The following is a 27,272-nucleotide window of genomic DNA, read 5'->3' as shown; positions in this document are numbered from 1 at the left end:
TAGAAGTGACATACCATCACTTCTGCCATATTCTATTGGTCACACAGACAAACCCTGATTCAGTGTGGGAGAGTGTTAGAACTGGTTCCCCTCGGCCCCAGGAACAGAGAGGCAGTCACCGAGGCTGCAAAAGGCAAAGGAGTTTATTGGCTAGCTCGAGCTAGGGTCCAAGTCCCAGAGCACCAACGCAGTGGCCTCTCCACGAACCAGGACCCCGCCCTAGGGTAAAAACTAAGCTTTTATACTTTTCAGTAGGTTACATACGGCAGGCACACCATCCCCCTCCCTCCCTTAGTTCATTTGCTCCTTCAAAAGTGGCTGATCGTGTTGGCTCCTGATTGGTTGGTTCCAAGTCCCGGGACCTTTTAGTTGTTATCAGCGGCATTCCGGGGGGAAAGGGAGGACCCGCATCAGGGAAACCGAAACTTAGGCCTATTCCAGGAGGTCTAATCTGTCATGGAGTCACTCCTGCTCTCCTTCCTGTTCTACAAGGGGACTATACGACAGAGTGACTACCAGGAGGGAGGGATCATCAGGAGCCATCTTGAAGACTGGCTATCACAAAGGGGTAGAGGGATGTGGAAAAGGAAAAGGAAGTTTTAGGACTTGAAGAATGGTGATAGAGGAGACATTAACTGAATGCCTATTATGGGCCAAGCCCTTTTTATCAAGTTATCTTTTTTAATCCTTTCCACAACACTACGATATTATTATATAATATATACACATATAAAATAGATATTATTTCCATTTTCCATATAAATAACTGAAGCATGGAGAAATTAAGCATCCAAAATCAAATTCGATAAGTAGCAGAGTCAGGATTTGCATATTGTTATGTGTGTCAGCAATGTTGATCTATTACATTTCATATATACTAAAGGGTGGGATATGTGCCACTGGTGATATGAAAAATAATTTTAGGCCAGGCGCAGAGACTCATGCCTGTAATCCTAGTACTTTGGAAGGACAAGGCAGGAATTCGAGACCAGCCTGAGCAAGAGCAACCCTGTCTTTACAAAAAAAATAGAAAAATTAGCTGGACATGGTGACACACACCTGTAGTCCCAGCTACTTGGGAGGCTGATACAGGAGGATTGCTTCAGCCCAGGAGTTTGAGGTTGCTGTGAGCTATGATGGTGCCACTGTACTCTACCCCAGGCGACAGAGCAAGTCCCTGTCTCCAAAAAAAAAAAAAAAAGTGATTTTTAGTTAGTATAGAAATACAGCATTAAATAACATTGAAAATGAAAAAAATGCTTTTCAACCCTCATTCTGTCAAGAGAAAGCTTCAGTTTGGAAGATTTATGCCTTATTACCTCTCTAACATATGTTAATTTCTCTTTTTAAGAGAGGTCAGTTTCCAGGCTCAGAACCTTTGAACAACATTATTTTGGTATAATTTAATAATCTCTTTAATTTCCTTGTATTTGATTAATTAATTAATTAATCAATCATCTTTTTAGCTCTGTCTCCCACGCTAGAGTGCAGTAGCCTAATCATAGCTCCCTGTAACCTCAGATTCCTGGGCTCAGGCGATCCTGTTGCCTCAGCCTCCTGAGTAGCTGGGACTACAGATGCAAGCCACTACACCCAGCTAATTAAAAAAAAAATTTTTTTTTTTGTAGACGGGGCCTCTTCTATATTGCCCAGGCTGGTCTTGAACTCCACTTTAGCACAACTCCTGCCTTGGCCTCCCCAAGTGTTGGGATTACACAGGCATGAGCTACCTCCCAGCCTTATTTTACAGCTACTTTCTGTGGGCAAGTGATACTGATTTTAAATTTACTATAGGAATATGAAGTTCGAGTTGTATCCTTTATTTAAGACTGGTACAAAATATTAACTAATGGACAGTAGTTCAAGTGATTCATGGGTATGGAAGAAATCGTGAGGACGGTCCTGACTGAGGTTTATTGTTTTCAATCAGCTCTGAGTTCAGGGGGCAGCCAGTTTCAAGTTTCAGCTGGTTTGGTTCTGCTATGAGCACTAGCTGGATAGAATCACAAGTTAAAATTTACAACCAATCTTTTCCCGTTATGTTTTCTAAGCATTTCTCCTTTATCCAGTGAATTCCTCAGGTCTGGTGGGGAGTCTTGTAGACAGATTAACGGGACTGGGAATGAGAATGAGTTTAGTTTCAGCTTCTGGTTATATTCAACTGTCTCTTACAAACGAGGCATGCCTGGTGGGGATACTACAATGGAGATATGTCCAACGGGAAAAATGGACATAGTATCTGCATTCCCTAATCTCAGCTCCTGATCCAACTCCATGGTCTGTGATTTTTGGAGTCCTTCAACACTTCCAAGCTACTGCATCTTCACATTCAAAGTTTGTGTGGGGAAATGAGCAGGACCAGGTTTTTAGAACATACCGGATGTGGCTGCGATTTTCTATATTGGAAGGGCGTGGAAGGGAACAACAAAGTTGGCAGGCGTTTCTGAAGCTGCGTTTGTACATTTTACTTGAGCTGTGAACACCTTGCGTCCAAATAAACAGCTGGGGGACGTCCTAAGTAACAGGGCCAAGTTTAATCGAAGAGTCCTGATAACACAGAACTGACTGAACCCCCGCCCTCCATTCCTCAGCGTGCCTTCAGGGAGAGTTTGTCAGCACCCCAAACTGTCCCCGCATGAGGTCACTCTGCCCGATCACGTGCTCAGGCCCGCGGGAATGCCACATCGCCAGCCGCACCCCTCCACCCCCACCCAGCCCACGTGATCCGTCCTAGTTTCTCCCGGCCTGGCCCAACGCCTCGCTCGGGAAGCCCCGCCCCACGCTGCGCGCTCCGCCTGCGAACCTCCGCCCGGGCTCTAGCCGGGCCTGCGGCGGCACGTGCTTCCTTCTGCCCAATGCGGGTGGGCGCCCGGGCGCGGAGGGGCGGGGAGGAAAGGGACGACTTCGTTGCGCTGAGAGAAGGGGGCGGGGCCTGCAACGTCGGACAGAACGAGGGAACGCAACGGAGGCAGGCCGGAGCCGCTGCCGTCGCCATGACCCGTGAGCACTTAGACCCCTTCCTCTTGTCCTTTTCTTTCCGTTTATCCCGTGCCCCACTTCTGAATCGCCGGCCTTGACGTCCCTTTAGCTTCCCGAGCGAGGCCTTTCTCTGGGAGCGCTCTGTAGCCACCCTTACACTCTCAGCCCGGAAATCAAGCCCTTTGCCTACTGCCACTTCACGAGCCCCCCCAGTCCGTTCCCTGTAAGGCATAGGCCCTCCCTGACCTTCCGCGGTGTGGGAAGCCCTACGCCCCTGTGATAGGCCCAGGGCCCCTCCTTCACAATCCAGCCCATTCCCTACAGAGACCCAAACCGTCCACACACTTCCCACCACCTGTCTGGGCCCCCATGCCGCCCCAAAACTCAAAACATGCCTCCAGGTGGCTCTTCGGGACCGTTTTCCCTCCACCTGCAATTTGACCTGGCCCGTGGCAGCTTCGCTTCCTCCCCCCGCCCCCCCCCCCCAAGCAGCCTGGTTCCCAGCTTGGTGTCCGGGGTTGGGGAGAAGGGTCGCTGGTGTGTGGCCAGAGCGGCCCCCAGGTCTCACCTTTTACCTTCTTTTCTTAGGCGGTAACCAGCGTGAGCTCGCCCGCCAGAAGAATATGAAAAAGCAGAGCGACTCGGTTAAGGGAAAACGCCGAGATGACGGGCTTTCTGCTGCCGCACGCAAGCAGAGGTAGCCCCAGGGAGGGGAAGGGATGGGGAGACCTGGGTTAGACCAAGGGTTGTAGTAGGAAAGAGAGCTACCTCAGGGCATAAATCTGGATGTGTGAGGGGCAGAGTGCATTGCTACCTCTAGGGTTTTATTTCCTCCACACCCTCCAGATTGTTAGCTTACAGCATTACAGGAAGGGACTGGGACGGGTGCCTGCCCTCAGTCTGTTTTCTGAGTGCCCTGGGTCTGACCTTAAGGGCAAGGGCAGGGAGCTTCATATTTCAAATACAGTTGTAGTTATGACAGCCCAGTACTTTTGGCCCTCCTTGCTGTTCGGTTCTCCTCCCTTCTCCCAACCTTCTCACTAGTGTTGCTGGGCGTGGTACTACTCGGCACAAAATAGAGAGCCTTGGGCCTGTGTGGCCAGACTTCTGACCCCTTGGGCAACAGCCAGATGGAGACTGATTGCCTTTTGAGCCTCAGCTCTCTTCCTCTTGTTCTCCTAGGGTGGGAAAACAGCAGCCACACGCTGAACTTTGTCCCATCCATTTCCATCTTATCCTTTGTGCCCTTCATCCCCCTGCATCTTGTCCTTTTTGCCCTCTGGTACCTCCCAGTGCCCCATCATCTCTACCCCCAGGGACTCGGAGATCATGCAGCAGAAGCAGAAAAAGGCAAACGAGAAGAAGGAGGAACCCAAGTAGCTTTGTGGCTTCGTGTCCAACCCTCTTGCCTGTGTGCCTGGAGCCAGTCCCACCACGCTCGAGTTTCCTCCTGTAGTGCTCACAGGTCCCAGCACCGATGGCATTCCCTTTGCCCTGAGTCTGCAGCGGGTCCCTTTTGTGCTTCCTTCCCCTCAGGTAGCCTCTCTCCCCCTGGGCCACTCCTGGGGGTGAGGGGGTTACCCCTTCCCAGTGTTTTTTATTCCTGTGGGGCTCACCCCAAAGTATTAAAAGTAGCTTTGTAATTCCTTGAGCGCCTGGTCTGACTGGGGATTTGGGGGGATGGGGATGGAGGAATGACTGCCCTTTCCCACCAAAAGGGGAGAGCTCTTCAGACTCCTAAGAGATTGTGCATATGTAGACTTAGTAAGTGAATCATCACAGAATAAGCCTTTATTATACAATGACAACCAAACAAGTACTCCAGATATTTGGTAGAGGAATCCTCTGAGAACCATAGAGACATCTTTTCTGTGATTTTTGTTCCCCACCCAGACCTTGAACACCATCCCACGGATGGAGTTGAGGGCCTAAGAGGGAAGGCTCCAAGACCTAAGTTTGTGCCTCTCTTCTCATTCTTCCTCAGTTTGTTCGTCTGCTTGAAAGTTGGCCAAAAAATCCTGCTTACCAACTTCCTGTGGTCAGCTGCTCTCAAGTGTTCACATTCTCTTCTGTCATTCCTCATGGAATGAGGGTAGTTTTTGTCTTCCCACTTCCCTTGACCTCAGGATCAAGATTAAAACCTGTGGTAGCCTCTGTGCTCCTTTCTTCCTATGCCCTGGTTTGTTCTGTGGTTCTGGGCTTCTTACATGCCTGTGCCCAGGGCTGAACTGTTTATTTTCTTTTTATCTCCAAGGGCACAGCCAAGTCTTCAGTCCCTGTTGGTCTTTCCCTGCCCCCACCTCCAGCTCAAGAGCCAGGAAAGGACTGGTGTCACACTGTCTGCTGGGATCAGCAGTGGTTCCTGAGCTGCTGATTTGTGAGTTAGGCTCTTGAGCTGGACGGTAGCTCCAGTGAGTCAGATCCTCTGCCTAGGGCATTAGGGTGTTTGTGACCATGTCTTCCAATTGAGACATAGTATTGACTTCAGCCTGAAGGGAGAAAACTCCCCATTGTTCCTTGAGGTATTGAGCTGGGCTGGACAGCTCCCCTGACCCAAAACTAGGATTATAACCTCAGGGAAACCCCAGATTCTTATAAGGACCTAGACTGGAGGCTGTTTCTTATCTGGCAATACTGATGCGATGGCAGTGCCCCCTGAACATAGGGGGCTGGGGGTTCTGGGTGGGGGACCAGCAGAATGGTGCCAGTAGCATCCCCAGGTAGAGCAGTACGCAGGCCCAGCAGGAGGCAACCTTGACCCAGAAGGTAGCCCAGCTACCCTTTGTGAAGGTCTTTTCCAGTTCTGCTCCTTCATAACTGTGGAACCAAAGGCTCTAGTTAGATAACCTGCAGGGCCTTAACTTTTAGACCTATCCTACCTCCCAATGAAAGATTATGGCAGATTCATTTGGTTTGGAATGGCCTTGAATTGTTCTTTGCCTAAAATATGTATGTTTTCAGGAGAGTATTTCAGGCCCACCTCCATCCTACCTGAACCAGTTGGTAAGGGTAACCATGACGTAGAGTGAGGCAAGGAAAAAGACGAAGTGGAAGGCAGAATAGCTGTAGGAAAGATGCTGGGCTTGCACTGGAGGAGCTGGAGGGGTCTCTTCGTCAACTGGCCTGGCAGCTCCAGCCCTTTGCCCTGGAGAGATGGAAGGCCTGCTAAGAGCAGTGCTGCTAAACACCTCTTTCCTCCTCCCCCAGCTACTTGAGGGTTCTTTGGCACTCCATGGAGATCTACCAATTCTTACGGCTTCTCATTTGACAACTCACCTTCCTCTGCCTCCACTGTTTCAGGGCAGCAGAAACAGAGCGAGGGCTTCTGCAAAACAGAAAGCAGCATGTTTTGGAATGGCTTTAAAAGGTGAGGGCGTTAATCTAGGAAACTCCCTTTGAAAAGATTGGTCCTGTAAAAAGTGGAGGCACACCTGGGTTCAAATTCTAACTCCAGCATATAATTGACTATGCGAACTTTGGTAAGATGTTTACTCTCTTGTGCCTCAATTTCTCCATTTGTAAAATGGAGCAAATACCTACCTCACAGGGTTGTTGTGAGGATTAAATTAAAAGAGATAATGTATGTAAAGTATCTAGCACAGTGCCTAGCACATTGTGGGTACTCAATAAAGGTAACAGCAGCTAGAATCTGAGCATTCTGGGTGGAGGTTGGTAGGGGGGGTGTGTGTGTGTGTGTCTGTGCGTTGGGGGCAGAGGGGTGTTGGGGATATTGAGCTCTCAGTGCTTACCTGGAATTCATAGCTGTAAACCTTGACAATCCACAGGGGTCCAAATACCTCAGCCAGGTAGGAAGCCTCATTGCTGAGAAAGAAGAGATTTCTCAGGGTGCTCTAGTCAAATAGTAGGTACTGTTTGAGGGCATTTACTGCTAGTTGGTCCATATTGGTAACCCCCAGGACGGTTATTGTGTTCCCTGTGCCCATTTCCACCAAAGATTTAGAATTCTATTCATGTGAGGGCTCTAAAATCTTGGCACATATTTTAAATTCTCAAGTCATTTCCCCCGCCCCCTTCATCTCATACAGATCATCTGACAAAGTGCTATTCTTAGTGTCCCTGTTTGTGAGGAGGTTTTCTCACTCTAGTATTGCTTTAAAGTTTAAACCATGGTCCCAGACATTCTCTTGATCATCCCTCTCTGTCCTGGTCATCCTCCCTCCTCTCATACTTTTCCCCTTGACACCTTTACGCACCAAGCAAAAAGTACACAAGCATACATGATGCCAGCACTCAACACTGCTATTGAGGTATCTGGTGTTTGGGGTTCCATTTTACTCAGGCCAGGCAGGCACAGGGTGTGATTCTGTCCTTGAAGGATTACTGGGAAGGGGCAACAGAAGAGTATCATGTTAAGAACAATGAGCTGGGTATTTGGCAAGAGCAAAAAAGTATTTTTTTTTTTTTTTCCAGGAAAATCAGTCATTTAATAAGTCATTTTAGTTATTAACAAAACAACTTTTACAATAGTGGTTAGCATTACATAGAGAGAAATATGTATATGCAATTATTTTTTATTTGATCAAAAAAGGTCTTAAGCATGGGGAGTCCAGGTATTATCCCTTACCTCTCTCTGGAGGACGGCTGGACAGTGCAGAGAAGGTCAGATACATGATATAGCAGCTGATGACAGAGGCTTGTAGAAGGCCAGAGCCAGGTTGCTCTGGGGAGAAGGGGTGTTATTGCTGTAGTCTACAGGGTAGTATTTCCTCCACTCCTCCCACCCACACTTTTGTCTCCCTATCCCTTGGGGGAAGCAGAGATTCTTTTATCAGGTAATTGAGATTAGGGAGGCTAATGAAATTTGCTATACTATAGGCCCCAAATCTGGAATATTTTAGGGCATGTACCCACTGAGGCGGATGCAAGGAGCGATGGAGAGGAAGGAGAGGAGGCCACAGAAGCAAAGGTGCAGACTAATCAGCATCTTGTTGAGCAGGCAGCCAGCGGGGTGCGTGTAGTGTTGGAACAGGAGTGCAGCTCCCACACCTGCCATGCTGTAGAATCCTAGGGTGGCCAGCAGCACAGCTAGGAACCAGCTGCAGTCTTGGGCTGCACCTGTCAGCCTAAGGGTGGGAGGTGGGCAAAGGCTTGGAACTCCAACTCTTTTTTTTACCCATTGTCAACTATCAACCATTCCCCTTCTCCCAAAAGACTTGTATTACTCCTGTCCCAGATGGTCCACACAGTCATCACACTCTTGAGCTTCCCGCCCCCTCCCTCCCCCCCCCCCCCCCCCCCCCGTGGAGACAAGGTTTCCTTCTGCTGCCCAGGCTGGTCTTGAACTCCTGGATTCAAGTGGTCCTCTTGACACAGCCTCCCAAAGTTCTGGGATTACAGGCATAAGCCACCATGTCCAGTCCATTCTCTTGGGTTTTTTGTTACTGCTATGGGAAGCTGTGGGACCAGTGACCTGCCATACCATTTGCCCAGTCCCTCTGCATCTATTAATGCCAGACAACTTTCCCAGGAAGAGCCTTTGAGGTTATGCCCCTTACCAGTTCTTGTTCCAGGAATGGGCAAAGGCTGTGATAAGCACCAACTGCAGTAGGATGAATGTGAAGCCTCCACAGATGCCAATGTAATGCCAGGCTGCAAGATGGGCACCAGTGGAAAAATGTCAAATTATTACTCCTTTTCTTACCCACTCTTTGTCTTAGAAAACTTTGCCTAGTTTTGCTCATCAGGGTGTGAGAGAGTACCTGGGAAGAGATGCTCATCAGGGATGCAGAAGGCAACAGCACAGAGACCTAACAGCAACAGCAGCTTGAGGAGCCAGAAGCTGGTTAGGAGGGGGAGAGAAAACCACACTCAGAAGAAAAGGCAAAGGAGAGTGAAGAGTGCCTATGGGAGAGCAAAAGAGAAAGCAAAAATATAGGAGAGACAGCAGAGAAGAGACAACTAAGTATAGGAAAGTAGGATTCAGGCCCAAGTAAGAGGGGGCTGAGATAGGCCTATTGCACCCTATTCCAAATTTTTTTGTATTTTGAGACAGGGTTCCCACTATGTTGCCCAGGCTGATCTTGAACTCCTGGGCTTAAATGATTCTCCTGCCTCAGCCTCCCCAGTAGCTGGGACTACAGACGTGCCACTGTGCCGGGCTAACCTATTCCAAAGACTAACTCAATGAAATAATAACATCTGGGCAATGTTTTATAGTTTACAAAGGGTTTGCACATAATGACCCCACTGTTATCTCCATTTTAGAGACCAGAAGCTCAAAGAGGGTAAGTGTCTAGTTCTTGGTCACACAGCAAGTATGGCAGAAACAGGGACTTTTTTTTTTTTTTTTTTTTTTTTGAGACAGAGTCTTACTCTGTCATCTGGGGTAGAGTGCTCTGGGATCAGCCTAGCTCACAGCAACCTCAAACTCCTGGGCTCAAGCGACCCTCCTGCCTCAGCTTCCTGAGTAGCTGGGACTAGAGGTGCATACCACCACACCTGGCTAATTTTTTCTATTTTTAGTAGAGATGGGGTCTCGCTTTTGCTCAGGCTGGTCTTGAACTCCTGACCTCAAGCAATCTTCCCGTCTCAGCCTCCCAGAGTGTTAGGATTACAGGTGTGAGCCACCTAGCCCAGCCCAGAAGCAGGGATTTAAACCTGTTTTCTTTTGACAGTGCTATTGGTTGATCCCAGAATTTCCTTTATCCAGCTTGTGTCTAATTCCCTCCTCTGCCCCCTCCCTACCCAAAAAGTACATACAAACCTATTATGCAGCTGTGCCCGTGGGCTGGTCGGGGAGTGGAGGTGGACCAGCAGCACAGCCTGCAGCAGGTGGAAGGTGGCAGTCCCTGCACATATTCGGTACACAGCCCCAGAGCCACTGAGCACTGGACAGTCAGAGTGGCCAAACAGGTGGACACACAACCCTGAAGGCATCTGGATCTAGAGGGAGTGTGAGAGAAGTGGCAGGGCAAGTCATAATGCGTGAGGAGGTACCCTACTTCTCACTTGTATGTCCACTCATTTGTCTCCTGCCCTCAACCCAAATCTTTGTCTATCTCAGGGTTTCCCCTTTTATCCCTTCCCACCTTGCAACCTGACCCCCTCCCACTTACCCCATGTGCCTTGCCCCAGACCCTTTCCACTACTGTCCTTGACAGCAGGAGGCAGCAGACTGCTGAAGCTCCCACATGGAGCAGGATGTAGAACAGGCGGCTACAAGTAGGCTCTGTGAGAGAAGGCCACCTAGAGTGGCAGCAACTGGTACACGGAACAGGCCCACAGCAGGACACCTGGGGGTAGAGCAGATGAAAGGCAGCAAGGTGGAGATTTGCTGAGGAAAGGCATACATAAAGGTTACATGTAAGGCTAATCCATGAGGTTGAATTCCATAATTTTCCCTTCTCTTTTTTCCCTTTCACTCAGGAATTGTCAGAATGTCAGGTTCCACTCATTTCAGGCTGGTCCAGGCTCTTGAGCATTGCCTTCCACGACAACCAATAGGGCTTTCATTACAAGCAGGCTTGAGCTATTTGACCTTTCCCTAGACCTAAACATTGAGGGCTGGGAATGTGGAAGGAGAGGTTCACAGGTTACCGAGGCAAAGCACCAGAAGGACATTAGAGGAGAAAAGAAGGCTCATCATCTTTATTGGCTTCTGCAGTTTTTCCTCTCCAGCTTTGGCTACCCGACCCTTCCAATTTTTCATATAACTTTTGCTTAATGTTGCTTTCAAGCCTATCTGCCCAAGCACCCACTCACCTGATAGAAAGGGGTTTTCACTATGACACTGCTGACTCCGCTGTGTTGCTGTGCCAGGCCCAGGGAGGTGCTGGGGACTGTGACGGCTTTTGCACCCACCATCTTTGTCGCAGAGATTTGGCTCAGGTCCACCAGATGGAAGGTAGGTGAGGAAGCAGCATCTTTTGTCCTCAGCCCACTGGACTTCCGCTTTGCTGGGGATGAACACCCAGTCTAGGGCAGAATGGGGACATCAGGATCTCCTGGGATCTTCAGGATGTGGTAAATGTAAATGCTCATGTAGCTGCTTTCTCCTCAGGACCTCACCACTTGGGCTACTCAGGCTGTTCTCCCCAGATTAGGGAGCAGTTTGCATTTCTGGCCTTTTGTGGATTAACGTTCTTAATTGGTTTAGGATTAGACGGCATCCATCCTGGTTGAACAGAATTCCCTGGCGGGGGTGTGTTTGGTGGGGAGGATGCCTGTAGGGTGTTCTGGTGCGGTGACAAGTTAGGTGTGGCTAGGTGTGGGAGAAGGCCTTGCAGAAAACAACACTCTTGAAGCCTGAAAGGAAGTCTGATAGGCAAACTACCTTCCTCGCTGAAGCTTCTAGAAGCAGAGCATAAGGAAGGTGGGGCCCAGGGCCAGCCCCGCCTCCTCCCCGGGCGGAAGTCGTGGGTCAATTACCGGAAGTCGTCATGAGGCGGTGCTTCTGCGGCGGGGTGGAATCGGTATGGCGACCGAAGGGGATGTGGAGCTGGAGTTGGAGACTGAGACCAGCGGCCCAGAGCGGCCTCCCGAGAAGCCACGGAAACATGACAGTGGTGCGGCGGACCTGGAGCGGGTCACCGACTATGCGGAGGAGAAGGAGATCCAGAGTTCCAATCTGGAAACGGTAAGGTTGGCCGGGAGGGTGTCTGGGCGGACTGAGAGCAGATGGGACTCTGAGGCAGTAGCTGGAAGCTAGCGCTACAAGACGGGGTCCCGATCCCGGTCCCCATCCAAATGGCAGGAGGCAATAGGGTAGAGCCAAGGGAAACAGCGGTCACCGGAACACGCTGCCTGCTTAAAACGAAGTTGATGGAGACTGGGCCTAAGTGGACCTCAGGTGCACAGAATGGAGTTAAACATAGTCCTTGACTCCTGATTACACCCATCATCGTGAATAGATACGTGAGCCACTTGTTATTGGCTTTTTAGATCATTGGAAGTTGTGGATATCGAAGCAGTAATTAGACCTGTCTTTCACACAGGCCATGTCTGTTATTGGAGACAGACGGTCCCGTGAGCAGAAAGCCAAACAGGAACGGTAAGTCTTCAGCGCACAGCCAGCCTTAAATTTCTCCCCACTCCACCCCCAGACAAAAACCAAAACAATTTTTAAGCCTGTGTACCTACCGTTCTTCAACTGTACGACCAATTCCTGCACACCTAGGGTTTACAACTCTTTTGTTAGTGGAAGGAAGGCCTCCTGGCAACACCTGCTGCCAAGGCTCCCCGGGGATGAGGGGATATTAGTGGGACTCATTTTGTATTTTCACTCAGTAGTGTTTATTAAGATTTGCAAGGCATAGCTGGGAATGATCCTTCCTGGGAGGTTATGGTGTTGGCTGAGAATGAGGACTGATGTATGTAATGTTTGCAGGGAGAAGGAACTGGCAAAAGTCACTATCAAAAAGGAAGATCTGGAGCTGATAGTGAGTAATAGTGCTTAACTAGCGTATGGGGAGGAGAGGTTCTGTTTGTTTCCTCAAATAAGTAGAGTCAGTATGTTTGGCACGTTAATGCTTGGGAGAACTAGGTAACATGATTGATCCTTTTCCTGCAGATGACAGAGATGGAGATCTCTCGAGCAGCAGCAGAACGGAGCTTGCGGGAACACATGGGCAATGTGGTAGAGGCTCTTATTGCCCTAACCAACTGATATGTGCTTTCTCAGCTATACCTACTGGATTAACTTATTGCAATAAAGATTTTTTTGTCTTTTGCAGTTTTATCATCCTGGGTCAAGTGCAGTGTATATTGTTTTATTGTGGGGAATTTATATGTTGGAGAATAAGTGAATTTAAGTGACCCCTTCCCCCACAAACCTTAGTGAATCTATGTGAAGAATCAGTGCATCATGTTCAGATGTAGATGCTAGGTGGCAGGCCAGTCTTACTCATGACTAGCTCTCATTGAACATTATTCAAGGTACATTTGGAGTCTCTGCAAAGTTACTTTACTCAATGGCATATGTCTCCAGGCCAGCACCTGCCTTCTAAGTTACCAATCCAGTTCATATGTCGCTTTGAGTTAGAATTTAGGTACATGAGGTGAAAACATGGTAAGAATAGAAGATATCCGAGGTCTTATTTTTAAACTTACTTGAGGGGCAGGGAGGCCTTATAGAATTGACCTATGAAAGATTTTTATTAGTATCTGAATTCTGAACCATAACACATTCTATGTTCCATTTCCTATCCTAGAGAGAAGATAATTTTACTTTAAAAATTCATCAGCTTTGGCCAAGTCACACTTGCTGAACTTGTTTCCTCAACTGTAAAGTGGTATTACCTTATAGGTTGTAAGAACTGATGAGCTCGTGGATGCAAAAACCTGGCTTAGTACCTGCCTCAGAGTGGACACTCAAATGGCAACTATAAACACTTTTCTAAAAAAATTGAGGACTTATTCTCATTTTGACTCTGGGATAATTCTTAGATTGCATCCCACGCAGCAGTGACTTGTACTTATGTTCATGTGTTTTATTACCTCATAGTAATTATTAATATTTGCACTCAAATTTTTATGCCAGGACACTAAACAGTTTATGAGTGATTCTTTCAGTGGGCCATTTGAAAGATGTGAGAAGACCTTGGTCTTATTTCTTATGCAATGGAGAAAGCAATCTTTCCACGGGTTAAATTTCATTCTTTATAACCTTTGGAACCTCTGGTGTTCTGCCATGTGCAGTTATACAGTAAATATTAAATGGAAAAATGAATTTAACTCCAGTATGATATCACTGCATTGCTACTCAGAGAGCAATGGTACCTTCCCTGATACATGAGCTGGGCAAGAAGATACTAATAGGTACTTGGATTCAATAAGGCAAACGCCCTAGTTCATGAGCCAGCTTTTGTTCTGTACAGGTACAGTTTCTGTATAGATACAGTTTAGACAGCAAGGGCAACCAAATATATTTGTATTTGCTCATGGAATAATTCCAGGTGCTACTTAAAGCCTGTCTAGCATCTGAGTTTCTGAGATCAAAGGGGATGATCAAAATGTGAAATGCCCTCTTCCTGACAATTCCTTGCTGTCTTTTACTTTATTTAACAGATAATTAACGCTTATTAGCCTGGACATTTTATTCCCAGTATCATGCTAACAATTCTTTTGGTGTGTGATTCTTTTATTTCTTATCACGCACACATAAATGGATCAAAAAGTTAGTTCACCTAGAAAAATTGACTTCAACCAAAAATGCAAAACAGGTTTCATTGAGCTTAGATTTCCTGGTATATTACTTCTTACCCTAAGGTAGAAGTCCACTCACAGACCCACGTTTCTAACCCAAGCTAAGTGGCTAGAAAAAAATTCAGAACAGTCCCAAGTAAATATGGGAAGCCATACCAATGATAAAATCTAAGATTTCTCAGAAATAGTTTTAAGTGGGAAGCCTCTAATCCTACCTGGGTAGTGCTTTTCTGTGGGCTTCTCAACATGAGTCCAAACCTCACAAAGCACCTTCAAAGACTGGGCTATCCAGTATCATAAGTATGGCAGTAAGTCCAATAGGCTGGATACAGGGGCCTTAAATAATGGTGAAAGCAAATCAAGGACCAAATGCTGAGACTTCCCCTTGTGTTCCACAGTTGGAAGAGTAAGTAGTTGGACCCTAGGTAGTTTTCCGCTTCTTGGCAGATGGTCGCTCAAATACATCTCGTACCCCAGCTGCCTTTTGTTTAAAGAACTTTGTGTTCTGGGCACTTTCTTGGCCCCATGCTGAGTCGAAGGAGGTGGTGTCTTGATCCACAAGGTGAGTGTATTTGGTACGACCAGAGCGTCCAAAGTTCTTGACCTGAGAGGACAGATAGTGAGTTATACCACTGAATACACCATGCCTTAGTCCTCAGAATATTTTCTCTCTCATGTTATTGTGGTTCCCCATACCTGCATGACTTTAGGAAGAATAGTTTTGTTGAAGTGATCCTCCAGGGTAGGGGCACTGAAGTCTCTCTTGTATACTTCTTCATCCTCATCCTGTAGAACAGAATCTTATCAGTCTTGTGGCTTTATTTCCCATATATTCAAACCACACAAATTTATTAAACTCTACAACAAGGGTTACAAAGAAAGAGTTTTAAGCCTTTAAGAGCTTACATCTAGTTGAGATGAGATTCTTTCTCCTTATGGTCTTTCTCCTTCCTAAGTATAGATATTTCTTTAAGGTTTGCTTATTCTTTTTGCACCCAGTGTGCTCATTTACTTATGTGACTTCAACTCTCCACAGGCCTCTCAAATCTCCAATCCTGAATTTTTCTACTGCTTTTTATATAACTTGGATATTCTATTGGGACTTCAAACTCACATCTAAAGTGTAAATCATTTCCTAAACCTTTACAAATCAGCCTCTTCTCTTTTTTGTTAGTAGGACCAACAGTCTCTCAATTACTCAGATTCAAAATGTGAGTAACCTCTGTACAATCAGTTGCCACATCTTAAAAATTCTCATCATGTGGGTTAGTTTTTTTCTACAGTCTTACACATTGCCACTGTATTAATGTTTCTAAAACACAACTCTCATTATAATCTTTGCTTTGTTCAAAAACTTCAATGGTTCTCTATTAAACACAACTCTTCTGTGTAGCAGTCAAGGCCAAATATTATATAGCCTTAATCTTTTTAGCTCCCCTTGCAACTTCTATTTACAGCTTATACTTCCTGCCTCCCCTCCTGCTGGTTTCTTCACCTGGAATGTCTAAATGAAGTCTATACATCTTAAATGCTACTTCCTTTTCATCTTCTACCAAATACAACATCTCCCTCTTCAGAACCTCCATGGTACTTTCACTCCTTATATTACAGTGTATATTTGCCTTAGCTGCACTTTTAGATTATAAACTTTTTTTTTTTTAGATCCTGGAAGATTAAACCTTTTGAGGGCAAAGATTATGTGTCCTCTAGCAGTGCTAAACAGTGACCTTTGAACAGTAAATGTACAAAAGGTTATTTACTCAGTGAAATAAAAAGTAACTATAGACAACAGTTTCAAATCAATATTGGTAAGATTACAACACTGCCATACAAATTATAAACATACATGCTGAAGGAATTAAAAATAGCACTATCTTGGTTAAGGCTTCATGGAAGAGCTGAGTCCTTTAACCAAACACACTTTTGGAGTATTTGCCCTTCAGCTATAGAAAGTCACAGTTTAAATGGACAATTGAACGTTTTTGTGAGAACTACTTTTCTCCTTGGGGCCTGACAGTCCCCGATTCAATCCCATAAACCATTTCAATTTCACTCTCCTTGTCCAGATGAGAAGAGTCATTGGAGTATGTTCACCAAAACACTTTGACATAAACTTTCCTTATGTATCTTAGCCAGCAATGCACTGCTTCTCTAAGAAGTTTATTTTTTTTTTTTTAAAGTACCAGCTGCCCAAGAAGTTTGATTATTAAAGCTGCAGAATTACCTAAGCAAAGATGCTTTATGACTTCGAAGCAGTACAAAAAGTAATTTTAATCTCCACTGACTCTAAAAAACCACATCTGCTGGAAAACTACATAAGCAAACATTTCCTGATCAGACAGACTTGAAATTAATTTTGGAGGGTAGTAAGGAAACCACTGAAGTTTTAAAATTTAACCAGCATTTGCAGTGCAGGGCAGGAATTTAAGCTGTAGTGGGGATATTTAGGGTTTGACATAACAGCAGTTGAAAAGCTAGTCTAGTTTTTGATACAAACTCTTGTAACATTAGGAAATAATTTAATAAACTATACAAGCTTAACAGACTACTATTTGACCTGGGGTTTTTATATGAAGAACAAAGACAATGGCATTCCACGTAATGGTTAATTAACCATTCTTTTGGTTAGTTAGGCTTAGTTACTTTCTGTCAGTTTAGAATGAAGCGAACTAGACTTCTGCCACCCAAACATGAATTAACATGAAGCTATTTACAAAGTTTGGTTTTCACATAACCAAAACTTCTCATTCAGCTATGAAATAATGACATCTAACTGATTCTGGGGACCTAATTAGTATCTACATGGATCACTATTTCTCTATTTCATTTCCTCAATTTTTCTATTACATCATTTCCTCTTTTTGAGAGCTGCAACAAAATAGAGAACAGTTGCTGCTACGTCTATAATCCAGTTGCTAATGCTTTTCTCTGGGTTTATATTCTTCAGAGGCAAAAAGCAAATGAGAAAGTTGACAAGTGGAAATAACATTCCAGGATGGTTTATTCCTGGAAGAAAAAAAGAATTCAAAGCTTCTGAGTTATATCTACTACCCAGTTTTCTGACTCCCTTTTTACTTCTTACCATGAAGAAGGCACCCCGGTGGTAATACTTCTGTAAGAACTTATATTTGCCCTTAACAGCTTTGTTGGTAATGACTTTGCCATTTGCCCGAAGCTCAGCTCGCCTCTCTTCCTCAGTCAGGTTTCTCATTCGTTCAATTTCTGCTTTTTCCTTTTCAAGCCTGTCCAGAGAGCAAAACTATGTGTTAGTATTGTTCCAGCTTCAGAAAGACCCAATTAATGAAAATAACACAGTCCCATGTCATTTCAAGCATTATTCACCTTCTTCAAGACCAGTCAGGGACTGTTAGGAATCAAGATCAGAAGCTCAATAAACAAAAAGGTGAGTTGGTCTCGATTATGTTTCCAGACCAGGTACTGCAAACTTCCAAAAATTGATTCTAGGCCAGGCGTAGTGGTTCATGCCTGTAATCCTAACACTCTGGGAGGCCGAGGCGGGTGGATTGCTTGAGGTCAGGAGTTCGAGACCAGCCTGAACAAGAGTGACACCCCCGTCTCTACTAAAAATAGAAAGAAATTATCTGGCCAACTAAAAATATATATAGAAAAAATTAGCCAGGCATGGTGGTGCATACCTGTAGTCCTAGCTACTTGGGAGGCTGAGGCAGAAGGATCGCTTAAGCCCAGGAGTTTGAGGTTGCTGTGAGCTAGGCTAACACCACGGCACACACTCTAGCCTGGGCAACAGAGCGAGACTCTGTCTCAGAAAAAAAAAAAAAAATTGATTCTAGCTTTTTTGAGGTTCAAACATACTATTACTGCTTGATTTTACAACATTGCTGATTTCCCTTCCCTAAAAGTCTTTCTTAGCCTTAAAAAAAAAAAAAATGAGTGAATTTAAAATAACCGTGTAAGACTTTGCTGGTATTCCTTATTGTAAGCACATCATAATCATGTATGTACTTACATGTCATAAACCAAGGATTACAATCATTAATTAGATCGTAGTGATTTTTAATCATTTTTGGGGGGTGTCACAGATTCCTTTTCTCTAGAAAAATGCACATATGCATTTAATTTTTAAAGGGTGCATGGACTCTTTAAAGCCTAAGTAAGAACCTTAGAAACTATAGGCTGAGGACAGAGTTATCTATTGATGGTTTCCCTCTGTAATCTGGGATCACCCTTTCATACCTAGTAATTTACAGGAATGGGTGGTGCAGCTCAGAAACGATTCTGCATTAACATAGTATGGTAGATTATTTGTCACAAATTCTTTCCCTCACAGTATGCATGCCCTTTTTCAAAAAGTGTGACTTTGCTGCTCCTTCCATCCAGAGGTGGAATCTATTCCCACCCCTCCTCCTACCCCCCACCGAATCTGGGTTGGCCTTGTGACTTGCTTTGACCAATATGTGGCTATATAAGTTCTAGCAACTTAAGCCTCAGGAAACCTTGCCAGCTTCCACCTTTGCCCTGAGATTGTCGTGTAAGGGAAGACAATCTAAGGCACTGAAGGAGAAGTGAGACATCCTAGTTGATAACCAGCAGTAACTACCAGACATGTAAGTGAAGCCCTTTTGGACTTTTTTTTTTTTGAGTCAGGATCTTGCTTTTGTCACCCAAGCTGGAGTGCAGTGGTGTGATCATAGCTCACTGCAGTCCTGAACTCCTCAGCTCAAGTGATCCTCCTGTCTTAGCCTCCTGAATAGCTGGGACTACAGGCATGCGCCACCATGCCCAGCTAATTTTTTTATTTTTTATAGAGACGAGGTTGTGCTATGTTGCCCAGGCTGGTCGTGAACCTTTTGGACGTGCTAGCCCAGTCAATCTTCCAGCTGGATGCAACTACATAAATGAGTCCAGGTGAAACCAGTAGAGGAACTAGTGAGCCAACCTCCAAAATTTTAAGAAATAATAAATTGTTGTTTTAAGCCATTGAATTTTGGGTTGACTTGTTACACAACAAGAGATAACTGATAATAGTAACTTTTGTATGTCTAACAGGAAACTAAAGGGGGCATTAGCTCGTACTCTATCGTGCAGACACATTGAGAAAGTATGTTTCTCTTTCCTGATTTCACTTTTACAAGTAAAACTCATATTCCAATTATTAGAAACTCACTCAGCAACAAGAACCCTAAAAAAAATGCTAGACTGTAACTCACAGTAGGTGATAAGCCTCAAAGCTACCCTACTCGAAACCTTTTCTGTTAGCAATGTTAACTAGGCCCATCCTTTTTACTCACGCTTCTCTATCTTCTCTGTCCCTCTTAATTCTTTTTAGCTCTCGAACCTTCCATGCTTCATATTCCTCCTCATCATTTTCATCATCAGTATTTAGTGCATCCAGTGCTGCTAGGGATCGCTTATTCTCCTCCAGCTCTTTCTTGGTCTCTTCTTCTACAATCTGGATAGGGAGAACAATTCAGCTGTTGGACTTTCTTTTTCTCCTCAAACCTCATTACATTACTTCTTGCTCTCAGTCCTTGCAACTACTCTCCAGTACCTTGAGTGTGTACTTGCGCCTCTCCTCAGCCATGCGTTTTGCTTCCTGCTCCAGCTCCTTCTGTTTCAATGCTTCAGCTTCACGTTCTTGAACTGTCACCCGGTCCTTCCTGCATCACAGAGGTCCTATTAATTGCCCAAAGTCTTTAGAGTGGAGCTGTTTGTTCCCCTAGATCTAGTTCCATCCAAATCAGACAAAGCCAAACAATCTTTGGCTCTATTATTTGCAAAGAGCCCAAAATGAGAGTCATACCAGGTCTTTAGAGCATTCCATTCATCTTTGAGAACTGCCTAGACAGCAAGGCACCTGCTGGACCGTAAGTAGTAGGATTTCTAGCCATTAGAAAAAGAATAGGAATTTGCTTTTCAAGCTTAATTTTGTGTTTAAAATATTAGACTTTGGGCAGATGTATGCTCTTTAACTGAAAAAGGAAATATGAAAACTCAGGCTCCCTGGTAACACCAAGATATTCCTCAGCAACTACTCTGCAAGGCTAGGGCACTGGGTAAAAGACTTTCACTTAACGCTTAGATTTCAGAAGAGCATGAGACAGAAAAGACACTTTTATCTTCAGACCTGGAAAGAAGTATCCTATGTGGATTCAGACCTGGTTTGTGAAATACTTACTTTCGAATGAAGACTGGCTTAAGGCGAGGCTCCATCTCATCTTCACTGTCTGTGTACTCTTCATACTCAGATTCTGATTCTGACTCTTCCCCAGAACGTCCTTCATCTTCCACTTCCATGACTTCCATCTCTTCATTTTTCCTCTCCTGTGCTCGCTGACGCATCATGCCACGGCGCCGCTCTATTTCCTGTGAAGTCATACATCTAAGCCAGTCAGTCAAACGGCTTGTGGCTTTTTATTTTTCCCTCATCAAGCTCAACAAATTCTGATATAAGTAAATGTAACTTGGCACCATTCCACTTTCTTTTTTTTTTTTTTTTTTTGAGACAGAGTCTCACTCTGTTGCCCGGGCTAGAGTGAGTGCCATGGCGTTAGCCTAGCTCATAGCAACCTCAAACTCCTGGGCTTAAGCGATCCTACTGCCTCAGCCTCCCGAGTAGCTGGGACTACAGGCATGCGCCACCATGGCCGGCTAATTTTTTTTTTGTATATATATATATTTTAGTTGTCACCATTCCACTTTCAATCCTGTCCCCAACAAACAGGGAACATGATCAGAGTTCTGCCATAAGCAATAAGCTTAGGGCCTCAACAAATGAGCACTGGCTGCAACTTTTTCTTGCACCCAGAAAAAGCTTCCCATTTTCCTTTATCATACCTCATCATCAATTTCTTCCTCCTCTTCTTCACTGCTATCTTCTCGTTCCATGCGCCAAGCATCTCCTTCTACTTCTGAGTCACTTTCTCCTACCACTTCAGGTTCCACTATTTTCCGATGTCGAGCCAATCTGAAAAACAATAACACCAGTCACAAAAATGGAGCATTAACCACATCCCTTAGTCACAGAGCACCCTGACATTATGTTCGCCTTCATTAATATTGAAGTCTTGAGATGGGGAAACCAAGGTGCAAATTAAAGAAACTAAACCAGAGTGTCAGAGCAAATAGTCAAGTTGGGTCTAAAACATATATTGAGGCAACTCCAGGGCTAACACAGCCAACTCATAGAGGTACACTGGGATAATGTTAATAGCCCAAGGTAGTTCACAGTTTCAACATTAGGTCACACTACATTCCTTTCAATGACATTCTATTTTTTGGAAACTGGGTCTTCGGTGACTGCTATGATAAAAAGTACAGTGTGAAAATCAATATAAAACAAGATAGGAAAGAGTAACTGAGCCAAATGATTCCCAGGTTTGAGAAGTTGTGAATGTCCAACAGGCACACAAATTCTACTAGTATTAATTGTGGAAAATGTAGGAATGAAATAAAAATGATTTTTCCTTCATGAGCATCATATTTTTCAAATGGCTAAGCTTTTAGAACATAAATACTTATTAAGTTATTTGAATATGATTACTTAATAAAATAAACAGAACTGTATTGGCTTAGGAGCTCTGTGAAAAAATTCCTGAGACAATATGAATTGTGAAAGTTCAAGACCTCTGGCTCACTCTGTGAGGTAATGGCTCAATCAATATGTATATACAAAATCCCTCACTTGGAGGCTCTCTTTCCAACAGGAAACCATTCACCGGGTCTTTTCTCCTACTTTATCAGGGTCATTTCCCCTCGTTAGCATTCAGAATAGGTAGATGGATAAAATCAATTTCTCAAATTGTATAGAACATCTTTGTGCTACAAAGACTCCCCTCAACAACTAATATATGGTTTGTATCTTCTATTCCCTTAATGAGTTAGTTAGGGCCTTTAAACCAGAAGTTATCTGCTTCTTTCTGAAGCTCTCACTGGCTGTGTAACTTTGGTAATGTTACTTTCCTAACCCCTTTGTGCCTTAGTTTCCTCATGTGTAAAATGAGGATAATAGTACCTATCTTATAAGATTATTGTGTGGATTACAAGAATTAGTAAACGTAATCTACTTGGAACAGCATACTTGGCATATAATAAGTACTATTCAAGTATTAGCTATTATTATTAATCTGTAGAGGTTCAGATTAATAACAGGGAAACATAACCCTAATCATTACCTCTCTTCCACATCTTCACTAATACGGTTTTGTAACCGCCGCAGCCGGGGGTCACTAGATGAATCCTCCTCCTGTTCCTCAGGCTCTGCTTCTTGTTCTTTAGCTTTCTTAATGAACTGAAATTCTTCATCCTCCTCATCTGAGGACTCCATAGGGGCATAGTCTGGCCTCTTTCCGGACACATAACGTTTTACCTTCACTTTCTCCATCGAAATCTCACCTGGGTGAGAAACATAAACATAACTTATTATGTTTCAGTAACTTCTTTCCCAAGGTCCCTCAACCCTTGGCCTTTGCAGGTAAAGCCCTGTATTCCTGGTAGACAAGAGTCTAAGCAGGAGAGAAGAAAGCCATTACCCAACCATCTATCTAATAGTGCGTTCCTATAAAGACCAAGTCATAGGAAGGCATTTTTGGGAATGCCATCACTAATAATAATAAAGCCTACCTCGGGTACAGTAAGTGGAGGAAGGTGAGCAGTGAAGCAGAAGAAAAAAGTCTCTCTAACAAAGGCAGACTGCATCCATCACAATTCATGCTATTCCACCTCAACTACAGCCTTAAATAATTTGTAACAGTGCCCAACACATAGTAAGGGTGATGTATTCAGGAACTAAACATTCTAAAACTAAAATGCTGCTCAGGCATTTTTGTAGTCCCCACTGGAATTTCCATGGCAGCCTTTTTAACATATTGCCCTATAACTTAATATCCTAATCCTACCTATTTCTACCTTCTTTTCCTTTAGCTTATATGCTATCAAATCTGCAAGGATAGTCTCTCTTTTACAAATACAAACAACTCTAGTGAAAAAAAAGAAGGAAAACTAACCAACTCATTTTATAAGATGGGTATAACCTTGATAACCAAACCAGACAGTTCAAAGGAAAACTTTAGGTGGATTTCACTGATAAACTTATATACAAAATTACTAAATAACATAATAGCAGATTTATTCAAGCAATCTAAAAACTAACCAAAGCCAAAACCAAAAAAACTCCTAAGCCATCACAACTAGTAGGATTTAGCCCAGGACTACAAAGATGGTTTAACCTTAGAAAATTAACAAGGGGAAAAGCAATATACTATTTTTTTTAAGAGTCTCATGATTTTAACAATAGATATAGCAAACATTATATTTAATGATAAAACATTAGAAATATTCTCTTTAAGAAACAGTGGGCATTGTGCTCGCTTCGGCAGCACATATACTAAAATTGGAGCTATACGGAGAAGATTAGCATGGCCCCTTGGCAAGGATGACATGCAAATTCATGAAGCATTCCATATTAAAAACAAAACAAAACAAACAAACAAAACAAACAGTGGGCATCCTTATGTTGTCCCCATCACACCTTCCAGTCAACATTGTATTATGGGTCTAATTTGTTTATTATTTTTATCTGAGACACAGTATTCTCTGTTCCCTGGGCTACAGTGGTGTGGCGTCAGCCTAGCTCACAGCAACCTCAAACTCCTGGGCTCAAGCCATCCTCCTGCCTCAGCTACCCGAGCAGCTGGGACTATAGGAAGGCACCATCACTCCCAGCTAATTTTCTCTATTTTTAGTTGCCCTGCTGATTTTTTCTATTTTAAGTAGAGATGGGGGTCCTGCTTTTGCTCAGGCTGGTCTCAAACACCTGACCTCAAGTGATCCTCCTGCTTCAGCCTCCCAGAGTGCTAGGATCATAGGTGTAAGCCACTGCACCCAGCCTTAAATTTTTTTAAGGGCAATAAGATGGCAATATAATCTATAATTTTAATGCAATTTCATTAAAAGTTGTCCCCAGGCTTATTCTAAAATCAAACAGGAGGCTGAAAAGAGCCAAGACAATGCTGAAGAAGAATAAAAGGAGGGTGGGCTGTTTGTATCAGATAGCAAGACTTAGAGTTACAGTAATTAAAACAGTATGTCATTGACTCAGGGACTACATAGAGATCAACAGAACAAAGTAGAGAGCAGAGAAACAAACTTATACGACTTATATGAGAACTTGAGTATAAGAGTGGCATTAAAAGTCAGCAGAGAATGGATGGGCTAGACAGTCAACATAGGAGGGACAACTGGCTAACCATATAGTAAATAATAAAACAAAAAATTCCAAATCATTTAAATATCCAAGTGTGGCCGGGCGCATTGGCTCATGCCTATAATTTCAGTGCTGCAGGATCTCTTGACCCCAGGAGTTTGAGATTACAGTGAGCTATGGTCGCACCACTGCACTCTAGCCTGGGCGACAGAGCAAGTCCCTGTCTCTCGAAACACAACAAAACAAAAACTCAAGTGTGAAAAGCATATCTTAAGTATTTATATTCCCTATTGGACTGTATGCTCCTTAACTTAGAGTCCGTCTTGGATAATTGTGTATTCAATCCTATTTAGTATGTACTAACACTTACAAGATAGAAAATCTTTACATTTTGATCTTTACAATGCGATCTCAGTGTAGGGAAGGATTTCTTAAGCAATATACAAAAAAAAGCACAAACCATAAAACATGAAGTTAATAAATCTGATAAGACTAAAACTAAAAACGTCTGCCTAACAGATGACTTCATAATTAAAGTTAAAGACAAGCCAAAAAAATATGGGGAAAAGGATGGTATGGATTTGGAATATATGAAAACACAGCCAACAGAAAGTGAGTATTTGACAGAAACAGGTAAATCATAGAAAAGAAAACCCAGAGCACTGATGCACGCATGAACAAGATGCCAAGCATCACTAGTAATCAGGGAAATGCAAATTAAAATAACGAGATACCATTTCACACCTGTCAGATTGGGCAAAAATTTATTATAAAAACCTGGTCAGGCACGCTGGCTCACACCTGTAATCCTAGCACTTTGGGAGGCCAAGGCGGAAGGATTGCTTGAGCCCAGGAGTTTGAGACCAATCTAGGCGACAGTGAGACCCCTGTCTCTACAAAAAATAAAAAAAATTTGCCAGGAGTGGTGGTGCACGCCTGTAGTCCCAGTTACTCTAGAGGCTGAGGCAAGAGGATTCTTTGAGCCCAGGAGTTGGAGGCTGCAGCAAGCTATGATGACACCACTGCCCTCCAGCCAGGGCAACAGAGACCCTGTCTCAAACAAAACAAAACTAAACAAAAACCTGATTACAACCAAGTATGTAGATAAATACATGGTAAATAAAATTCTCATGTTCTTACAACTCACTTTGGAGAGCACTTGGCAGCAGGTAGTAAAGTTGATGATGAACTTCTAGGAGTCTACTCTAAAATTCTTACACAAGTGCACTAAGACATGTTTAAGAATGACAACTGCAGTACATTTATTATAGGGAAAAAAACAACAATTAACTGATCTTCAGTAGGAAATAAACTGTGGCTTAATTATACAATGGAATTCATAAGCAGTTAAAATTAATAAATTAGATCTATAGGTATTCAAAGGCTAATTCTCAAAAGCCATGTTGTGGCCAGGCGCTGTAGGGCATGGCTGTATACCCAGCTACTCCAGAGGCTGAGGCGGGAGGATGGCTTGAACCCAAGAATTCAAGCCCTGCCTGAGCAACACAGCAAGATGTCCCTTCCTCCATCCGCACCCATTGAACTCCTACCCATCCTTTAAGGATCAAATTAAATACCACTTTCTTCAAGAGGCTTTCCTTGATCACAACAATCTGACGTGATCATCCCGTCTCTGCCCTCTCATAGCGCTTGGTTTATATTGCCTATATAACAGGATCACAAGGGTGATAGCCTGTACACTGCTTAGAATGTGCCTGTTTTTGCATATCTTACATCTACTAGAATATGAATTCCTTAAGGTTAGGGGCACTGTCTTATACAACTTTGTATTCAATATAATAAACACAGTCACCGCGTTGGCTGAAAAGGATGATAAAAAGTTGAAGACATGGTTTCTGCCTCAACGGGGTTATGAGCTTATGATCTAGTAAAGGGACACAAATAACTACAATAATTGATAACAGTTATAAAAGCAGCATAAAAAGACTGCTATGGACAACAAAAGAGGGATTACACAAGGCCTGCAAATAGGCATTTACTACACATAGATCAAAGGAATTTGTGGAGGCTAGGAGGGCTGCTTGCTGTATACGAGAGCAGACAGGCCACAGGAACAAGATCAGATGCAAGTGGGTTCCATCCACTTGGTGGTGATGGGAAGGTCGAAGAATTTGGGGGCTGGGTCTTAAGGCTTGGCGGGTTTGGAGTGGGCGGGGGAGGTTTGGAGGATGCTGGAGTAGGAAGAGGTAAGGTCCAACTGGAAAAGGAATTAGCACAGTACCTTTCTCATTGCGAACCGGTACGGCCCCAGCCGTAGACTGAATGGGCGGTTGCTTCATGAGTGCGCTTGGGACCGACATGTTGACAGCAATGGCTGTGATTCCCGAAACTTGACTGATTCCAAACACTGAACACCAACAACGTCAACGAACAGAAAAACTCCTTCCCACCCAGCTCCACAGAACGCTATTGCGTGACTGATAGGAACTACGTACGGCTGAGCTAGATAAACCGGAAATCTGTGACAAGAGGATTGTGGGATAGTGGAGGACGCTTGGGCGGCTACGGCTAGAAAGTTGAGTGTGTTAGTGCGCATGTTCATAGGCTGCTCTTGCGTCTTCAATACCGCGGATTTGGAAACCCCTTCTGGCGGGAAATTGCTTCTTTGGGGCTTTGCTGTTAAGGCCCTGCGGCGATTAAGGTCCGAACGAAAGGTTTCACGTTAGCTTGGCTTAAAGCGAGGGAGAACGGGACAGTGATAAATAAGAAACTGAGGAGATAGTGGGGTCCCGTTCGTCTAGACTGTTGAATGCTCAGAAAAATGAGTTTGATGGAATAAAAATCTTATTAATGGCACCTGTTTAGCTCAGTTGATGAGGCCGGGGTGGGCTGTGGTGCGGTATTTGGTGGTCACAAGAGGGCAGGTGGTGTTTATTTAAGCCAGTGACAAAAAAAAAAAAAAAAAAAAAAAAAAAAAGCCCCCCAA

At 44.1% G+C, this 27,272-nt stretch overlaps 4 protein-coding genes and 1 non-coding gene across 7 annotated transcripts; 3 read left to right on the top strand and 2 right to left on the bottom strand.

Moving 5' to 3' along the window:
• Positions 1 to 2,933: 2,933 nt before the first annotated feature.
• Positions 2,934 to 4,471, top strand: SERF2 (small EDRK-rich factor 2). Its single transcript, XM_069484275.1, has 3 exons — positions 2,934 to 3,000; positions 3,568 to 3,676; positions 4,296 to 4,471. Exons 1-3 carry the CDS (start codon positions 2,994 to 2,996, stop codon positions 4,357 to 4,359), a joined length of 180 nt encoding a protein of 59 aa, XP_069340376.1. The 5' UTR covers positions 2,934 to 2,993; the 3' UTR covers positions 4,360 to 4,471.
• A 75-nt stretch (positions 4,472 to 4,546) lies between these two features.
• Positions 4,547 to 11,151, bottom strand: SERINC4 (serine incorporator 4). Of its 3 annotated transcripts, XM_069484231.1 has the most exons (12): positions 10,702 to 11,151; positions 10,056 to 10,232; positions 9,704 to 9,882; positions 8,700 to 8,779; positions 8,496 to 8,589; positions 7,852 to 8,063; positions 7,565 to 7,660; positions 7,194 to 7,320; positions 6,729 to 6,801; positions 6,256 to 6,304; positions 5,971 to 6,124; positions 4,547 to 5,796 (listed from the first exon to the last, which is right to left on the bottom strand). In XM_069484231.1, exons 1-12 carry the CDS (start codon positions 10,801 to 10,803, stop codon positions 5,601 to 5,603), a joined length of 1,539 nt encoding a protein of 512 aa, XP_069340332.1. In that variant the 5' UTR covers positions 10,804 to 11,151; the 3' UTR covers positions 4,547 to 5,600. The 3 variants fall into 3 exon arrangements, with proteins under 3 accessions (XP_069340332.1, XP_069340340.1, XP_069340350.1); XM_069484239.1 differs by lacking the exon at positions 7,852 to 8,063 and having other exon boundaries at positions 10,056 to 10,273; XM_069484249.1 differs by lacking the exons at positions 7,852 to 8,063; positions 9,704 to 9,882; positions 10,056 to 10,232; positions 10,702 to 11,151 and having other exon boundaries at positions 5,343 to 5,796; positions 8,700 to 9,255.
• A 156-nt stretch (positions 11,152 to 11,307) lies between these two features.
• On the top strand, positions 11,308 to 12,679 carry HYPK (huntingtin interacting protein K). Its single transcript, XM_069484290.1, has 4 exons — positions 11,308 to 11,575; positions 11,934 to 11,989; positions 12,326 to 12,377; positions 12,509 to 12,679. Exons 1-4 carry the CDS (start codon positions 11,414 to 11,416, stop codon positions 12,602 to 12,604), a joined length of 366 nt encoding a protein of 121 aa, XP_069340391.1. The 5' UTR covers positions 11,308 to 11,413; the 3' UTR covers positions 12,605 to 12,679.
• Positions 12,680 to 13,818: 1,139 nt separating this feature from the next.
• MFAP1 (microfibril associated protein 1) lies at positions 13,819 to 26,768 on the bottom strand. Its single transcript, XM_069460776.1, has 9 exons — positions 26,568 to 26,768; positions 22,296 to 22,515; positions 20,959 to 21,088; positions 20,300 to 20,487; positions 19,673 to 19,781; positions 19,413 to 19,573; positions 17,225 to 17,384; positions 14,839 to 14,928; positions 13,819 to 14,746 (listed from the first exon to the last, which is right to left on the bottom strand). Exons 1-9 carry the CDS (start codon positions 26,644 to 26,646, stop codon positions 14,564 to 14,566), a joined length of 1,320 nt encoding a protein of 439 aa, XP_069316877.1. The 5' UTR covers positions 26,647 to 26,768; the 3' UTR covers positions 13,819 to 14,563.
• On the top strand, positions 23,483 to 23,589 carry LOC138381038 (U6 spliceosomal RNA). Its single transcript, XR_011232991.1, has one exon. It is a non-coding gene; the product is annotated as a U6 spliceosomal RNA (small nuclear RNA).
• Positions 26,769 to 27,272: the final 504 nt, after the last annotated feature.

This window comes from Eulemur rufifrons, chromosome 2, assembly GCF_041146395.1.
Source record: "Eulemur rufifrons isolate Redbay chromosome 2, OSU_ERuf_1, whole genome shotgun sequence".
In the NCBI taxonomy this organism is placed as follows: Eukaryota; Metazoa; Chordata; class Mammalia; order Primates; family Lemuridae; genus Eulemur; species Eulemur rufifrons.
The sequence above is the reverse complement of the archived record's forward strand: the minus strand, read 5'-3'. Positions and strand labels throughout refer to the sequence as shown.

Excerpts from the sequence above, each read along its gene's own strand:
- MFAP1 (XM_069460776.1), bottom strand. The coding sequence starts at position 26,646 with ATGTCGGTCCCAAGCGCACTCATGAAGCAACCGCCCATTCAGTCTACG. Across the intron at positions 21,089-22,295 it reads AGTGAAGATGTGGAAGAGAG|ATTGGCTCGACATCGGAAAA; the intron begins GTAATGATTAGG and ends ATTGTTTTTCAG. Across the intron at positions 14,929-17,224 it reads ACCGGGGTGCCTTCTTCATG|GATGAGGATGAAGAAGTATA; the intron begins GTAAGAAGTAAA and ends TCTGTTCTACAG.
- SERINC4 (XM_069484231.1), bottom strand. The coding sequence starts at position 10,803 with ATGGTGGGTGCAAAAGCCGTCACAGTCCCCAGCACCTCCCTGGGCCTG. Across the intron at positions 8,064-8,495 it reads CATTCCTGGAACAAGAACTG|GCTGACAGGTGCAGCCCAAG; the intron begins GTAAGGGGCATA and ends TCCCACCCTTAG. Across the intron at positions 6,125-6,255 it reads AACAGTGGAGGCAGAGGAAG|GGCAAAGGGCTGGAGCTGCC; the intron begins GTGAGTTGTCAA and ends CCATCTCTCCAG.
- HYPK (XM_069484290.1), top strand. The coding sequence starts at position 11,414 with ATGGCGACCGAAGGGGATGTGGAGCTGGAGTTGGAGACTGAGACCAGC. Across the intron at positions 11,990-12,325 it reads CAGAAAGCCAAACAGGAACG|GGAGAAGGAACTGGCAAAAG; the intron begins GTAAGTCTTCAG and ends TAATGTTTGCAG. Across the intron at positions 12,378-12,508 it reads AGGAAGATCTGGAGCTGATA|ATGACAGAGATGGAGATCTC; the intron begins GTGAGTAATAGT and ends CTTTTCCTGCAG.
- SERF2 (XM_069484275.1), top strand. Across the intron at positions 3,677-4,295 it reads GCTGCCGCACGCAAGCAGAG|GGACTCGGAGATCATGCAGC; the intron begins GTAGCCCCAGGG and ends CTCTACCCCCAG.